The following is a 15594-nucleotide window of genomic DNA, read 5'->3' as shown; positions in this document are numbered from 1 at the left end:
AGATGAGTTTCATGACCTTTGTGCCTGGGTTAGCTTTGAGCCACAATCCTCAGATCTCAGCCTCCTGAGTAGCTAGGATTGCAGACCTGAGGCTCTAGGTAGAAGCTTGTGGCTATAGGCCCTGCTGTGTAGCCTCCAGCTGATTTCCACTGTCCCATGAATGATACCTCTCAGTGCAGGCTATCCTGGGGCTAACTTGGCCCCGGCTAGTGGCACGATGTGGTTTTGATTTTTATTCCACTTGTGAAGTTCTGTAGGATGCTTCTGCCAGGTCACCCTTCCCATCTGGGTTCTGAGTGCTGTCCCTGAGCTTTTTACCCAGGACTCAGCCATGGTGCTGCTTCCAGTTTTCTGGTGAATAACGAGCAAGGCCTTTTGACTTGCTGGCTCTGCGATCAGGCCTGAGCCTCCAGCGCCCAGCTGGGATGGGAGGGTTTGAAGACCGACTCCATCCACCCCCAATATCCGTTTCGGGTCTGGTTTTGGGTTCGACACTGCAGGATGGGCTTAGGGTGGGGCAGGCGGCGAGACAGGTTCAGCGAGTTGCGTGGGGCTGGCGGGCCGCCCCAGTCCGGGCACCCTCCTTAGGGGAGTGCTTGCGCCAGTCCAGTGGTAGGCCAGACATTGATCGGGACAGGAGGCGTCTCCGGGAGCCCTGGGCCCGGCCCTGGGTCCTTCTTCGCCTACAGAATGCGGGGGTCTCGCGGCCACACTTGACCAGCACCCCGCCTCTTCTGCTGGACTCCCCCGTGCCTGTCGGAGGTGTTGCTGGAGCTCAGGGCACCCGGCAGACTCCCGTTCTGGGTTGGCTCCGGGGCTGCGGCTCCCAGCAGGCCCGGTCCGGATGCCGTGCCCGCGGCTGCCCTGGCCCCGCCGTCCGCGGGCGCCGCCGAGCCCGGGCCCCGGCTCCCCCGGCGGTCTCTGCGTGCCCCGGTCCCCCGGCAGAGGGGAGGACGAGGAGGAGGAGGAGGAGGGCGGCGCTGGCGCGGGCCTCATCCTGCCCCCCGCCTCGCCCGTGGAGTGCCTCATCTGCGTGTCGCCCTTCGACGGCGTCTTCAAGCTGCCCAAGCGCCTGGACTGCGGCCACGTCTTCTGCCTCGAGTGCCTGGCCCGCCTGTCGCTGGCCACGGCGGGCGGCGGGGACGCGGTGGCCTGCCCGGTGTGCCGCGCGCCCACGCGGCTGGCCCCGCGCCGCGGGCTGCCCGCGCTGCCCACCCAGCCGGGGCTGCTGCCCCGCGAGGCGCGCGCGCCACCGCGCCAGGGCTCCGTGCGCTTCGACCGCCGGCGCGGGCTGCTCTACCTGCGGCCGCCGCCGCCCGCGCCGCGCAAGGGCCGCGCCGCGCAGGCGCAAGCGCAGGCGCAGACGCGCGCGCCGCCGCCGCCGCCGCCGCCGCCGCTGCGCCTCGGCCGCCCGCTCTCCCGCCGCCTGACGCTCCGCAGCCCCGCCTGGGCCTTCAACGCCGCCGTGGCGCTGGCCGTGCTCGTGGCTGCGGGTCTGGTGGTCTCGGGGATCTACATCTTCTTCCTCATCCCGCGCGCCACCTCCCTCGGCCCCGCGCGGCCTCAGATCGTGGCGCTGGCGCCGCCGCCGCCGCCGCCCGGCCTCCCCTGGTTCCCGGCCCCGGGCGCGCCCGGGACCCCCGCCTGGACGCCGCGCCCCGTGGGCACCGCTGAGCCCGCGGCCGGCCCCGCCGTGGGATGGCGGCCGCGGGGACGGGCCTGAGGGGGCCCCGCCGGACGCCGTCCACCGCGGCCGCCGGGCCGCCAGCCTGAGCAGCCCAGGCTTCCCCAGGCCCGCACGCCGCGCCTGTCGGACGCCCGCTGTTTCTGAGCCTCTCCACCGCAGCACCCGCTGCCAGCCGGGAGCGCAGGCGCAGAATGGGGCGGGCGCTGCCCGGGACTGAGGAGGGGCCTCACTCTTTGTTTTTGTGCCAGTACTGGAACTTGAACTCGGGGCCTGGGTGCTGTTCTGAGCTGCTTTGGCTCAAGGCTGGGGCTTCACCACTCGAGCCACGGCGCCACTTCTGGCCTTTTCCACTTATATGGTGCTGAGGACTGGAACCCAGGGCTTCTTGCATGCTAGGCAAGCCGTCCACCACTAGGCCACCGTCCCAGCCTGAGCCCCATCAATTTCTTGGGGACGGAGACTCAGTGTCCTCCTTAGACTTCTGCCAGTTTTGCCCATCCTTCATAATCCACCTGAATCCAAACCTCTTTCCTGAACCTTTGCCTCTAAACAAGGTGGTGCATAGCCCCGGCTACCCTCCTAGAGGGTGGCTGCCCTCTGCAGTGACCACAGCCGAGTCTCTGGAACACCCATGCTTCCTCCTCTCCACTGGGATGTGTTGTGGGTAGACATCTAGCATTGGCGTTTTTTGTCTGTTTTGTTTTTTTCAGAAAGAAGCATAACTTCTATGCAGCCAGAGGCTCTCTTGTGGTTTATTTACATGTGTGTGCTCAGCACAGGGCATGTGGTGCTGAGTGGTTACTGAGGGTGAGAGCCTGGAGGTCACCACGAGGCACCCTGGGCATGTCTGTGGCATGAAAGGTGTGCTGGCTCCCAGATTCCCTGAGCCCTGCATGTTCACAGTGCTACTTCAGGTCTGAGCTGCTGCTTCCAGGTGGGATGCCAGAGGAGGAGTGTTAGGGAGTGTCTTCCCAGACCAGTTCTTGGCCACCACCCAGATGCCATCGTCACCCACAGGGCTGGGGCCAGTGCTCTGGGTCACCGGAAAGCCATTGCTCCATCTCACAGGGTTTGAAGAACCCTGTTTACCAGCAGCAGGGTTGGTACCAAAAAGTAGCCCCAACTCACATGTCCTATCTTAGAACAACATAGATCTACAATCCTACGGTTCTTTTGTCCAGGAGCTCAAGATCATTTTTTTTAGCTTGAACTACACAAGCCAACAATCCTAGTTCTGGAAACTGTGTGAGAATCTGATTTCCTAGGCTTTCCCAACTTGTATAACTGTTTTCCTCAATTACTTCATTTGTAAGTAGAGTGGGATTAAATTGGAATGCACAGATGGCCCAAGATATAATCTCCTACCTCAAGGTCTTTAATCACATCTCTAGAGTCCATTTTGCCATGAGGGTGGCAGGTTCCCTGGTTTCTAGCAATTAGGATCTGGGTATCTTTGGGGACCTTTACACAGCTTACCAAAGCTTTTCAGATGCTATTCTTCACCTCACTCCTTCCCTCCTCCCTCCCAGACCTGGGGAAGTGAGTGGGTAGTAGATTTGGTCTGGATGGGCCATAAAGGGGTCCTAGGCTGGCAGTGCATAGAAGAGGGATTATCTGTCTAACGGTGGTCTATGAGGGCGGAAGGGCAGAACGGCATACTGTGTCTTTAAGCACACTGCCATTGAGGTAAGTAGCCATGCTTACACTAGTGAACAAGAGAGGGCACGATATGGTTGAGGGTAATAGCTGAAGCGCCTCACCCCCCCACCCCTTTCTATCCTAGCTAGGATAGATGCTACTGTGGCTTTCACACTCTCCCAGATGGGACTCTGGGTCTCATATTCCCCTCCAGTGAAAGGAGCCCAGGAGTTACAGAGCATGCCTCACAAAGGGGCTGCATTAAACCACCCAATCCTAGATTGTAGGGCTCCTTTCCCACCCCTTCCAACATGCCTCAGCCTATATCCTCCTGCTATACCTCTCACATCACACTTTTCTAATTTGAGATAGAACCTTATGGAATTTTCTGACTTCCAATCAAGATCCTTAGATTTAACCTCTCAGGTAGCTAGGATTATATATGTGAACCACCAGCATCTGGGCCATAAGCCAGTATCTATCCATCATGTAAACCATCCTCTATATTTACTTCGTTACTGGTTGAGGGGCTTGAACTCGAGTTATTTTGCTCAAGGCTAGTGCTCTACCACTTTGAGTCACTGCTCCACTTCCAGTTATTGAGTGGTTAACGGGGTGAGTTTCACAGGGACTTTTCTGCATGGGCTGGCTTCAAACCGCGATCCCATGGCTTAGATCTTTGTTTTGACTGCGGTATTTGTGTAATGTCTTGTAACAGGCCGTGTGTGTGTGTGCTGGGGCTTGAACACGGGGCCTGGTGCTGCCCCTGAGCTTTTGTGCTCAAGGCTAGTTCCCCACCACTCGAGCCACAGCTCCACTTGCTGCTTGTTTTTTCGTGTTTAAACTGGACTTTCCTACCCAGATGGCTTCTGGCTGCCAGGGAGACCCCAGCGCCCCAGGAGCTGGGATTCCAGGTCGCAGCCCGGGCGCGGGCTTTCCTCTGAGACCTGGATTTCTGTTGCCTGGATACGAGGCAGGGGCCGGGCTGGCCACCCTCTAGAGAAGCGGCCTGTCTACGACCGGAGACCGCGGTGCTCGGCCGTCCACGGCGGCGTCCGGGACGACGACTCCCAGCAGAACGAACAAAAGGTAGGAGACAGCTCGCTGCCGGAAGTCCTGCCTCCGTCGCGGCTCCCCGGAAACGGCCTCTCCTGGGCCGTCATTGGCCCGACTGGTGGCACCGGGGCGAGCGGACTTCTGGGTAATGTAGTTTGGGGCCGGCCACAGAGCTTGAGCTCGGGCTGGGCTCTGGGCCAGTGCTCTAATCCCCACCCTTGGGGCACAGCTCCGTTTCCGGTTCTCTGGTGGTTAATTCCAGAGTCATGCAGACTTTCTCACTCGGTGGCTTCCAACCGCTATCCTCAGCCTTCTGAGTAGCCAGGATTGCAGGCGGTGAACCGCGAGCACCGGGCTCCATATATATATTTAATGCCAGTACGGAGTCTTACGCTTTTGCTTGGCTCCGATCATCCCAGGCTCATATCTGGCATTTAGGTGGTTAATCCGAGGTGAGTCTCATAGACTTTCTTGCTCAGTCTGGCTTTGAACTGTTATCCTCAGATCTCAGCTTCCTGAATAGTTAGGGTTACAGATATGAGCTATCAGTGTGGCCAAGCTTATCAGTTATCACCCTGTCCTCACAGTAAGGAAAAAGCTGAATGGAAAAATCTACACTCTGCTGGCTGCCCGAGGCTTGCGCCTGTCATCCTAGTTACCCAGGAGACTGAGATCTGAGGATCCGGGTTCAAAGCCAGACTGGGCACAAAAGTCTGCGAGACTCTCATCTGCAGTTTACCATCAGAAAACTGGAAGTGGCGCTGTGGCTCAAGCTGTAGAGCACTAGTCTTGAGCTGAAGAACCCCAGGCCCAGAGTTCAAGCCTATAACCGACCAAAACAACATAAAACAAAAAGACACATCACTTCTTAGATCTATCAGGAAATTAAGGGGCCGGGAGTGTGGCCTAGTGGTGGAGTGCTTGCCTATCATGCATTGAGTTCCATTCCTTGGTATCACATGCACAGAAAAAGCCAGATGTGGTGCTGTGTTCAAGTCCCAGGACTGGCAAAAAAAAAAAAGGAAAAAGAAAAAAGAAAAAGTGTCCAGGCGCGGTGGCTCACGTCTGTAATCCTCGATACTCAGGCGGCTGCGTTCTGAGGATGGCAGTTCAGAGCCAGCTTGGGCATTAAAGACCATGATGGGACGTGGGGCTGTGGCTCAAGGGGTAGGGCGGGAGCCTTGGGCGGCGGAGCTCAGGGCCAGCGCCCAGGTCCAGAGTTCAAGACCCACGACCCTCCCCCACACACAAAATAGTCATAACATTCTGGAGTCGGCGTTGGGATGAGTCTCATCTAGGTTTACACCCCGGGTCCCAAATCTAAGATCCCAGAGTCAGCCTGCTGATTCAGTCCCCAGCCTGCGCCCCTCCCGTTCACACACACACAAAAAGGACCCTGTCAATAGCGAGTCATAGCCCGGATCGTTTCACGCCGACTTTCCCGCCGGAAAGCCGGCGCCAGGAGAAGGCGCTCGGACCCGCGGAGGGCGACGCTTGGCCGTTGCCATAGGTACCAGGAAGTCACCTCGGGGCTCGCGAAAAGGCAGAGTGGAACTACGATGCCCAGCAGGCCTTGCGCGTGCGTTCGCCGCGCGTATTGGGCCAATGAGGGTCGGAGGGCGGGACTTCCGGCGTCCAGGACTGTCACTGTGCTGCGGGGCGGCCGCGGTGCCGTCGCTCTGCCCGGGGCGCTGGGGGCTGCGCCGGCTTTCCCGGAGCCTCCGGGACCCGACTCGAGGGTCGGAGGGCCCGATTCCCGGGGCCGGCGGGCCGGCGTCCCCGCGTCCGAGCCTCGGTGTCCCTGGCCGAGCAGGCCGGCCGGGCTTGGAGCCACGTGCTCCTCAGCCCCGCCGCGGCCCCTCAACTCTCGCCGGGCTCTGCGCCTCGGCCGCCCGGCGGGGAGACTGAGGCCCGGCCGGGGAGCGGGCCGTGGCGGCCCCCATGGCTGCGGCGGGGGCGGCGGCCGAGCCCCCGGGGGTGAGTACGGGACCCGCCGGCCCTGCCTGCCTGGGGCGAGCGCTGGGCGGGGCCTGGTGGGCCCGCAGTGGCCGGCAGAGTGGAGACGAGACGTTCGCTCGTGGTCCTGGGCTTTCTACGGGGGCCCTGCTCTTGCAGTTCAGCCCTGCCCGGGCGTTTCTAGGTGTTTTTCAGGTGCGGTCTCTTGGCTTTCCCCCTCCCCTGGGCGAGCCACAGACCTCAATGCTCCTAGCTGTGTTTCCCTACACCAAGCTTGTCTATTGAAAACGGATTTTTATTTCCCCCCCTCCGGCTTTGAACCTCAGTCCTGATCTCCACCTTCAGTTAGATGGTATGGTACAGGCGTGAGTCACCATGTCTGGCCCTCTCAGGATTTTAAAGCCCCAGCACTTCTTGCCCAGTGGAGAACACATTTGGGGCTGGGGATTGTCCTATAAAAGAGGAAGGTACCGGCTGGGATGAAGCCCTGGGGTTCCATTCCTCAGTACCACATACGCAGGAAAAGCCAGAACTGGCACTGTGGCTCAAGTAGTAGGGCTCCCCACCCAGAACTCCCCCACCCCCCAAATAAGGAGAAAAGCACTGCCACAGGACAAGTAAGTATTAGTGGTCTTTGAACCCAGTGGGCAGTGGTGGTTAAAAATGGTAGAACTAAGCCAGGATTGCCGGCTCACACCTGTAATCCTAGCTACTCAGGAGGCTGAGATCTGAGGATCAAGGTTCAAAACCAGCCCAGGCACAAAAGGACTAAGACTTTTTTTTTTCTTTTGCCTGTCCTGGGCTTAAACTCAGGGCCTGGGCTCAGTCCTTGGGCTTTCTCAAGGCTAGAGCTCTACGACTTGAGTTCACCACACCATTTCTGGCTTTTTTCTATATATGTGGTTCCGAGCAATAGAAATTGGGTCTTCATGCATGCTAGGCGAGCACTCTACCACTAGGCCAAATTTCTGGCCTAGGACCTAAGACTCCTATCTCTAATTAACCTCTAGAAAAACTGGCTCAAGGGTAGGGTGGTAGCCTTGAGCTGAAGAACTCAGGGACAGCACCCAGGCTGAGTTCAAGCCCCATAACCTACAAAAAAAGTAAAAAAGAAAAATGGTAGAACTATGGTTAGATTTGCTGATCTGTCAGATGTGTGCCGCAAGCCAGTGCTGTGAGTGACAAACCTACCTCAGGTTTTCAGCCTGATCACTTGGAACAGTGGAGTTGCTATAGACAGAAACAGTAATGGGAAAAGAAGCAAGGTTTCTTTTACCTGTCTCTGATGAACTAGCGTGCAGGGGCTGGTGGACCTAAAGTTGTAGGTGTACGTTGGACAAGGTCTTCGTATCTTAGCCCATAGAAGAAGGGATGATCTCATGGACTTGATCGGTAGAGTGGAACTAGGGGAGCTGTGAAGAGGGGAAAGGTTTGACTTTATATATGTCCATCAGGTCCTTGGGATCAGTTCCCTGTGGAAGCTGGTGCTTCGCAGAAGGACTCAGCATTGAGATTTTAGGCAGACACAGCAGAGGAGAACCTAAGAAGGGACATGGCTTGGGGCAGGGGGGGGTAGGGGACCCAAAGCCCGGACTTATGCCTTTGTTACCAGCCAAGTGTTTTAGGCTTGCTCTTGTTTGTGTAAAGTGGGCAGTGAAGAAGCTGAGCTAGCATCTGTTGTCTGTACATGGAGAGAGAGGTTAGGAGACACAGACCAGTCGTTGAACTGTCATTGGAAGATGGGGAAGGAGGATGAGTATCCAAGAGGCATGAGCAGGAAACAGCCATTAGGACTGGGACTGTCGTGCTGGATCATAGAGCCCTGACTTGGACTCTCCCCTGCCTGTCATAGAGCCTGATGACCTTCGAGGATGTGGCTGTGTATTTCTCCTGGGAAGAGTGGCTGCTCCTGGATGCCACCCAGAAGGCCCTGTACCGCCATGTGATGCTGGAGAACTTTGCCCTTGTGACGTCATTGGATGAAGCTCTGGGGCATCAAGACGGCCCCCCTCCTTCCCAGCCCTACTGTGAGCAGGATCTTGTGGCCGGAGGTTGTGAGGTTGGGATGGGGAGAGGGCTTGGAGACGCGCGGTGTGGCTGGCTTAGCCATGTCCTGCATTTCCTTGGTGCTGTCTGGCTGTGTTTCCTGTGCCTTGGCCCAGTCCCCTTCCTTTGGTCACTCATGAGTGTCTTCTACAGTCCCCTCGTGGCGTGACTTTCAGGTGTTCCTGGCTGACTTGAGCTGGGGCTGGCCTCTCAGTTGATCTCCTGCTCCCAGGTCTGGCTGCCTCCCGACCTCGAGTGGTTGTCCTAATCCAGCGTGGTGAGGAACCATGGGTTCCTAGTGGCATGGATACAGCCCTGGGCGGCAGCACCCACGAGAGGCACAGCTGTGGTGAGTCAGGGCTCTCTTGCTGGCCCCACAGACATGCCTCCTCTCGCACCTCCCACTTTTTCTTCATCAGTCTGTCCTGGATGTGGTAGCCTGCCTGCCCATGAAGCTGCTTTCACACAGGAAGTTGCCCTTGGAAAGGGGAGAAAAGACTCCGTAGCCTCCCCCTTCTTTCTTCCCTTCCTCTACTTGGATACAGCATCTTGTTGATGAGCTCACCTATAAGAAGGGTAGTAAACAGGATTCACTAGAAGCCCATAGACTCGGGTGGAGAAAAGCTGGAGTGAGCCAATGGTTGGTGGGGGAAGATGAATTGGGAAAAGTATGAGATCACCAGATCAGAGCCCTGGGTGGGGTGCAGAGTGGCTGTCCCCCACGTGGCCGGGGTCAGGTCAGAGGCCTGGGTGGGGTGCAGAGTGGCCGGGGTCAGGTCAGAGGCCTGGGTGGGGTGCAGAGTGGCCGGGGTCAGGTCAGAGGCCTGAGTGGGGTGCAGAGTGGCTGTCCCCCGCGTGGCCGGGGTCAGGTCAGAGTCCTGAGTGGAGTGCAGAGTGGCTGTCCCCCGCGTGGCCGGGGTCAGGTCAGAGGCCTGGGTGGGGTGCAGAGTGGCCGGGGTCAGGTCAGAGGCCTGGGTGGGGTGCAGAGTGGCTGTCCCCCGCGTGGCCGGGGTCAGGTCAGAGGCCTGGGTGGGGTGCAGAGTGGCTGTCCCCCAGGTGGCCCGAGTTGAGGCACTCACACCTTCCTGGAAACCAGGTGCAGGGAAGAGGTCCATGCTTCCCCACCAGTTCTCAGCCGGCCCACCGGGGTCTCTCTCTCACTCTGCACTCCCCCGGGCCTGCCACGGGGCCTGCTCACCTCACCTGCCGAGCTGACCCCAGCCACCGCTCTCTCGCCCCCGCTGCAGGTGCCCTGTCTCCGGCTGAGGACCGCGGCGTTTCTGCACTAGCCGGCCTGCCCCAGGTCTTCCCGGAGGGCTCGGGCGGGGCCCCTCCGAGTGTCCTCCCCGCCGGGGCCTGCCCCAGTGCGGGGGGCCTGGAGGGGCAGGCGAGCGCCTCTCCACCCCCGGAGAGAAAGCCCGCGGGCGTGTCGGTCATCTACTGGGAGCGGCTCCTGTCGGGCTCGGGCAGCCCCGAGGACAGCGGCAGCCTGCGGCTGAGCGCCCCACAGAGGACCCCGGAGTGGGGCCCACCGCGGGGAGGGCCGGGGCGGCGGAGGCCCCACGCCCCGCAGGCCCCGGACCCCGAGGCCGCCTGTGCCGGGGCGGCCTGGCCGAGGCCTCCGAGCTGGGAGGAGCTGGGCGAGGCGCTCGGGGCCGGGCCCGCGCTCCTCCCCGGCGAGAAGCCCTTCCAGTGCCGGGCGTGCAGCAAGGTGTTCGTCAAGAGCTCGGACCTGCTGAAGCACCTGCGCACGCACACCGGGGAGCGGCCCTTCGAGTGCGCGCAGTGCGGCAAGGCCTTCAGCCAGACCTCGCACCTGTCGCAGCACCTGCGCATCCACAGCGGGGAGACGCCCTACGCCTGCCCGGCCTGCGGCAAGGCCTTCCGGCACAGCTCCTCCCTGGTGCGGCACCAGCGCATCCACACCGCCGAGAAGGCCTTCCGCTGCGCCGAGTGCGGCAAGGCCTTCAGCCACGGCTCCAACCTCAGCCAGCACCGCAAGATCCACGCCGGCGGCCGGCCCTACGCCTGCGCGCGCTGCGGCCGCCGCTTCTGCCGCAACTCGCACCTGATCCAGCACGAGCGCACGCACACCGGCGAGAAGCCCTTCGCCTGCGCGCTCTGCGGCGCCGCCTTCAGCCAGGGCTCCTCGCTCTTCAAGCACCAGCGCGTGCACACCGGCGAGAAGCCCTTCGCCTGCGCGCAGTGCGGCCGCGCCTTCAGCCACAGCTCCAATCTCACGCAGCACCAGCTGCTGCACACCGGCGAGAGGCCCTTCCGCTGCGGGGACTGCGGGAAGGCCTTCGCCAAGGGCGCCGTGCTGCTCAGCCACCAGCGCATCCACACCGGGGAGAAGCCTTTCGTGTGTGCCCAGTGCGGCCGCGCCTTCCGAGAGCGCCCCGCGCTCTTCCACCACCAGAGGATCCACACTGGTGAGAAGGCCGCGCGGCGGCCCCGGGCCAGGCTGCCTCCGGGAGCCCCCTCCGAGGCGGCCCCCAGGAACGGTGCCACGGGCCTATCCAACGCGGGCCCGGCCAAACCAGCTGAAGCCTGAGGTCGGAGCGCTGCTCTTCCCCAGCCTGCGTCCTCTGCAAGAAGCCAGCGTATTCAAGCCAGAGCCAGCGAGACCCTTCTGCTGCAGTCCCCGACCTTGTACAGGGTCCTGGAAGAGGCCGTACCGCAGAGGCATCCAAAGCGTTCGGGCGGGCTGATCTGTCTGCAGTCAGCCGTGGACCAACACCGGGGGCCTGCGTGTGGATAACCCTCAGTATCTCATGACCTGGGAGTGAAGGTGAGGGGGGCGGAGGCAGGCAGGCACTAGGTGGAGCTGAACAAGAGGAATCTACCTGCCTGCATAAAATACAGTCACAGATAATTTCCTTCAGGCCTCCTCATCCAGGGCTTCTCAGGGTGGGCTTTGGGCAACAAGCTGTGCTCTGAGTCTCCACTCCTTCCTCTGGGAGAAAATTAAAAACAAAAAACGAACCGGGCACCTTTGGCTCATGCCTGTAATCCTAGCTACTCAGACTGAGATCTAAGGATTGCTCTACAGCTAACCACCAGGTTGGAAGTGGAGCTTTGGCTCAAGTGGTAGAGCAGAAGCCTTCAGCATGAAAGCTCAGGAACAGCCCTTCCCCATTTCAAAACAGAAAGAAAAAGGGTCTTTGCTACAGAGGGTATTGTTTACAGATAGCCTTATAGGCTTGACCCAAACAGAGCCCAGCATGTGTTCACTGCTAGCCCCATCTCAGTGCCGGGAATAGAGCCCAGCATGTGTTCACTGCTAACCCCATCTCAGTGCCGGGAATAGAGCCCAGCACGTGTTCACTGCTAGCCCCATCTCAGTGCTGGGAATAGAGCCCAGCATGTGTTCACTGCTAGCCCCATCTCAGTGCCGGGAATAGAGCCCAGCATGTGTTCACTGCTAGCCCCATCTCAGTGCCGGGAATAGAGCCCAGCATGTGTTCACTGCTAACCCCATCTCAGTGCCGGGAATAGAGCCCAGCATGTGTTCACTGCTAGCCCCATCTCAGTGCCGGGAATAGAGCCCAGCACGTGTTCACTGCTAGCCCCATCTCAGTGCCGGGAATAGAGCCCAGCACGTGTTCACTGCTAGCCCCATCTCAGTGCTGGGAATAGAGCCCAGCACGTGTTCACTGCTAGCCCCATCTCAGTGCTGGGAATAGAGCCCAGCACGTGTTCACTGCTAGCCCCATCTCAGTGCTGGGAATAGAGCCCAGCATGTGTTCACTGCTAACCCGATCTCAGTGCTGGGAATAGAGCCCAGCATGTGTTCACTGCTGGCCTGATCTCAGTGCTGGGAAGGTCCCTCTGTGCTCTCTGAGCTCTCTAGTGTGAAGGCCTAGCCATGTGTCATGGCACAGCAGATCCCTAGAAGGTGGAAGTCCATCACAGTACAGGACTATGTGGCTTTCAGCACTGCGGGATCAAGGATGCTGGCTGTCAGTCACACCATCATCCAAGTCCTTTTTGCTCCTAGGCCCTCATCCAAGTCTTGTCACTAGCTCTAATGACCAAAGTCGGTGTCATGAGGAGCCTTCACATCTAAGTAGTTATGATCACTTAGGACAGATGAAGGGGCTGTTTGCCCCTTGGTTGAAAGGTGGAGAGAAAATTCCACAGCGTTACCTAGACTACACAGGGGAAGCTTTCATGTGCTGTCTTCCCCAGGAGAAAACCCCTGGGAGGCCGGGAGCCTGGCCTAGTCGTAGAGTGCTCACCTGGCATGCACAAAGACCGGGGTTCCATTCCTCAGTACCACATATATAGAAAAAAGTTGGAAGTGTTGCTGTGGCTCAAGTGGGAGATCTCTCCTTGAGAAAGCCAAAGGACAGTGCTCAGGCCTTGAGTTCAAGGCCCAGGACTGGCTAAAAGGAACAAGAAACCCCTTGGGGGCAAGGACAGATGAGTGGTACAGTTTCTCTCCATATCCTTTAGCAGAATAGGTCTTACCCCGGCTTAAGTCTCAGTGTGGACCCAGAATTACACCAATAGAGACAGTAATGGTCTTTTTGCCAGGAAGAAGAAAAAATCAGTTTTACAACTCAGAATGGATATAGTGTGTAATTTCTTACACATAGGAATGAGGAAGTCCATAGGCTCAACTTTTTCTAAACCTTAGGGCATGCCTGGGTCAGGTTTTAATAAACTTGAAGGCAAGATTCCTGACAAAACTCCCCCCCACACACCCCTGCTCTTTTTCTGGGATGTGTGTGGGTACTGGCACGTGAATTAGTCCTTATGCTCTTCTCAGTTTTTTTTTTCTTATTACAATTGGTGCTCCAGTCACTTGAGCCAATTGGATCTTTGCTGGTTAACTGGAGATGAGCTTCTTTGGATTTGTGTGGCTTTGAACTTTTGAGTTCTAAGGTGATAGGCATGAGCCATGGGCCCCCAGCTAAAGGTTTTAAAAATCTGTGTAAACAGTAACACCCAATGGTTAATTCACCCTAATGCAGGTAGACAGTGTTAAATGGGCATACCCAGATATGCCATTTGAAAGGTGACTTCCACCTGGGTCCCGTGCAGATACCATAAAGTAGATGTGCAGTGTGTCTGTAGGCCAGTGAGGCTCTAGGACACCTGACCAGGGTGGGTCTGCCTTGAGGTAGCTGAGCTGAGTCTTGGGTAGTGGATTCGAGTTATCAGGGAAGTGGGCTGTGTGCTGTCTGCTGCTGAGACATTAATGGAAAGATTGACTCCAGTCCAGTGACTGTTCTTTCCCTCTTACCTAGAAGGTCCTCAAGAACACAGGCATTGCTGTTAGTCTTTTTATGAGTATGTAAGACCCATCTGTCCTCAGAACCTCAGAAGCTTGTATAAGGGGTGGCATGAAAAAATAAGCTGCAAAACCCTGTAAGGACAGATCCAAGCTGGGCTTCCTGATACTTTATAGACCCCAGAACCATTGTCCAAAGCATAGTTATGAAATGCAGACAAACTTCTTGCCCTATCACAGAAGACTTTTATGCAGAGTCCATCGAATTCAGGATCAAAGGTATCTATTGAAGTCTTACCCCAACCACAGGCTATGAAACTTTTTCTGTGTCTTAGACTGAAGTTTCTGGAGTCAGACATCAGCCTTTGAGGCCAGGTTCCTTGTCTCACCCCAGCCACCAGATGAGCTCTTCTCTTACCTTTGCTTGGGCCCGGTCCTGTCCTTCAGCTGCTCCTTCACCTATTCCCCATGTCCTGAGCTCCCCACTTCATGTTTTGGCCACTCAGTTGCCTTTCTTGTTTGTGGTCAATTCGCTGTCACTCGTGTGTGTGTGTGTGTGTGTGTGTGTGTGTGTGTGTGTGTGTGTGTGTTGGTGTGTTAGTGTGTGCCTGTGCGTGCCAAACCTGTGATTTGAACTCATTGGCCTGGAAGCTGTCCCTGAGCTTTTCTTTTTGGTCAGTCATGGGACTTGAACTTTGGGCCTGGGCATTGTCCTTGAGCTACTGCCCTACCACTTGTGCCACAGTGCTACTTCCAGTTTTCTGGTGATTAATTGGAAATCAAAGTCTAAGACTTTTTAGTGCCTGGGCTGGCTTTGACCTGTGATCCTCAGATCTCAGTCAACTGAACAGCTAGGATTACAGGCATGAACACCACACCTGGCTCTCCCTGAACTTTTTTTTTTTTGGGGGGGGGGGAGGCGCGCTAAAGGCTAGCAACTTTTGGCTTTCAGGTGGTTCACTGGAGATAGTTTCTCAAACTTTACTGCTTGAGCTGTCTTCAGATCATAATCCTTAGAGCTCAGCCTTCTGAGTAACAGTATTATGGATGTGAGCCTCCAACAACCAGCTAGCAGCACCCCCTCCCCCTTTCTTTTTGTTGATCCTAGGGCTTGAACTCAGATTGGGTGCTGTCCCTGAACTCTTTTACTCAAGGCAAGTGCTCTGTCACTCTGAGCCACAGCAACACTCCTGATTTTCTGGTGGTTAATTGTAGATAGATTCTCACAGACTCCTGCTAGGGCTGGCTTTAAATCACAGTTCTCAGATCTTATGAGGCACTGGAACCTAGTGGCTGTGCCGTTTTAATCCTGAAGAAGTGATTGAAACTGTCTTTGGATTTCTTGGCCAAAGAGACCAAACATGTATCACACTTAGCTCAAATCCACGGACACCACCGACAATGGTGAAACAAGTCCACCATGATGAAAACAGGCAAAAGTCAATAGCAGGCCGGGAGTTTGGCCTAGTGGTAGAGTGCTTGCCTAGCATGCATGAAGACCTGGTATGATTCCTGGGTACCACATACGTAGAAAAAAGCCAGAAGTGGTGCTGAGGCTGAGGCTGGAGCTCTAGCCTTGAGAAAGTCCAAGGACAGAGTTCAGGGTCAGGCCTGGCAAAAAAAAAAAAAAAAACAAGAAAAGGTCAACAGCCATGGCATTCTGAAGTGAAAGGTGCCGCACGGGTGAGCCGAAAGTAGTCTCGGGAAACACAGATGCTGAATTTGTGGTGAGTAAGAGAGGTCCCACCGGCTAGCTTATGGCCAGGAGGCTTGGGAACCAGGAGTGCAGACAGACAGAAGTCTACCACAGCGTTGCTCTCGGGTAGCCTGGGCCCGGGAACACCGCAGCCCAGCGGGTCGACCCCTGCCCAGCGGGTCGGGAACACCGCAGCCCAGCGGGTCGACCCCTGCCCAGCGGGTCGGGAACACTGCAGCCCAGCGGGTCGACCCCTGCCCAGCGGGACCACCCCTG

General features: G+C 57.6%; 2 protein-coding genes across 5 annotated transcripts; both read left to right on the top strand.

Moving 5' to 3' along the window:
• The first annotated feature begins 844 nt into the window (after nt 1–844).
• On the top strand, nt 845–1723 carry Rnf225 (ring finger protein 225). The gene has a single exon (XM_090321923.1). It carries the CDS (start codon nt 845–847, stop codon nt 1721–1723), a length of 879 nt encoding a protein of 292 aa, XP_090178049.1.
• A 2445-nt stretch (nt 1724–4168) lies between these two features.
• On the top strand, nt 4169–10972 carry Znf324 (zinc finger protein 324). Of its 4 annotated transcripts, none has more exons than XM_090322030.1 (4): nt 4169–4414; nt 8190–8364; nt 8616–8732; nt 9631–10972. In XM_090322030.1, the coding sequence occupies exons 2-4, from the start codon at nt 8196–8198 to the stop codon at nt 10935–10937; spliced, it is 1593 nt and encodes a 530-aa protein (XP_090178156.1). In that variant the 5' UTR covers nt 4169–4414; nt 8190–8195; the 3' UTR covers nt 10938–10972. The 4 variants fall into 4 exon arrangements, with proteins under 4 accessions (XP_090178156.1, XP_090178154.1, XP_090178155.1 ...); XM_090322028.1 differs by lacking the exon at nt 4169–4414 and adding an exon at nt 6027–6358; XM_090322031.1 differs by lacking the exon at nt 4169–4414 and adding an exon at nt 6431–6532.
• Nucleotides 10973–15594: the final 4622 nt, after the last annotated feature.

This window comes from Megascapheus bottae, chromosome 31, assembly GCF_031878675.1.
Source record: "Megascapheus bottae isolate mThoBot1 chromosome 31, mThoBot2.hap1, whole genome shotgun sequence".
NCBI lineage: Eukaryota > Metazoa > Chordata > Mammalia > Rodentia > Geomyidae > Megascapheus > Megascapheus bottae.
The sequence above is the reverse complement of the archived record's forward strand: the minus strand, read 5'-3'. Positions and strand labels throughout refer to the sequence as shown.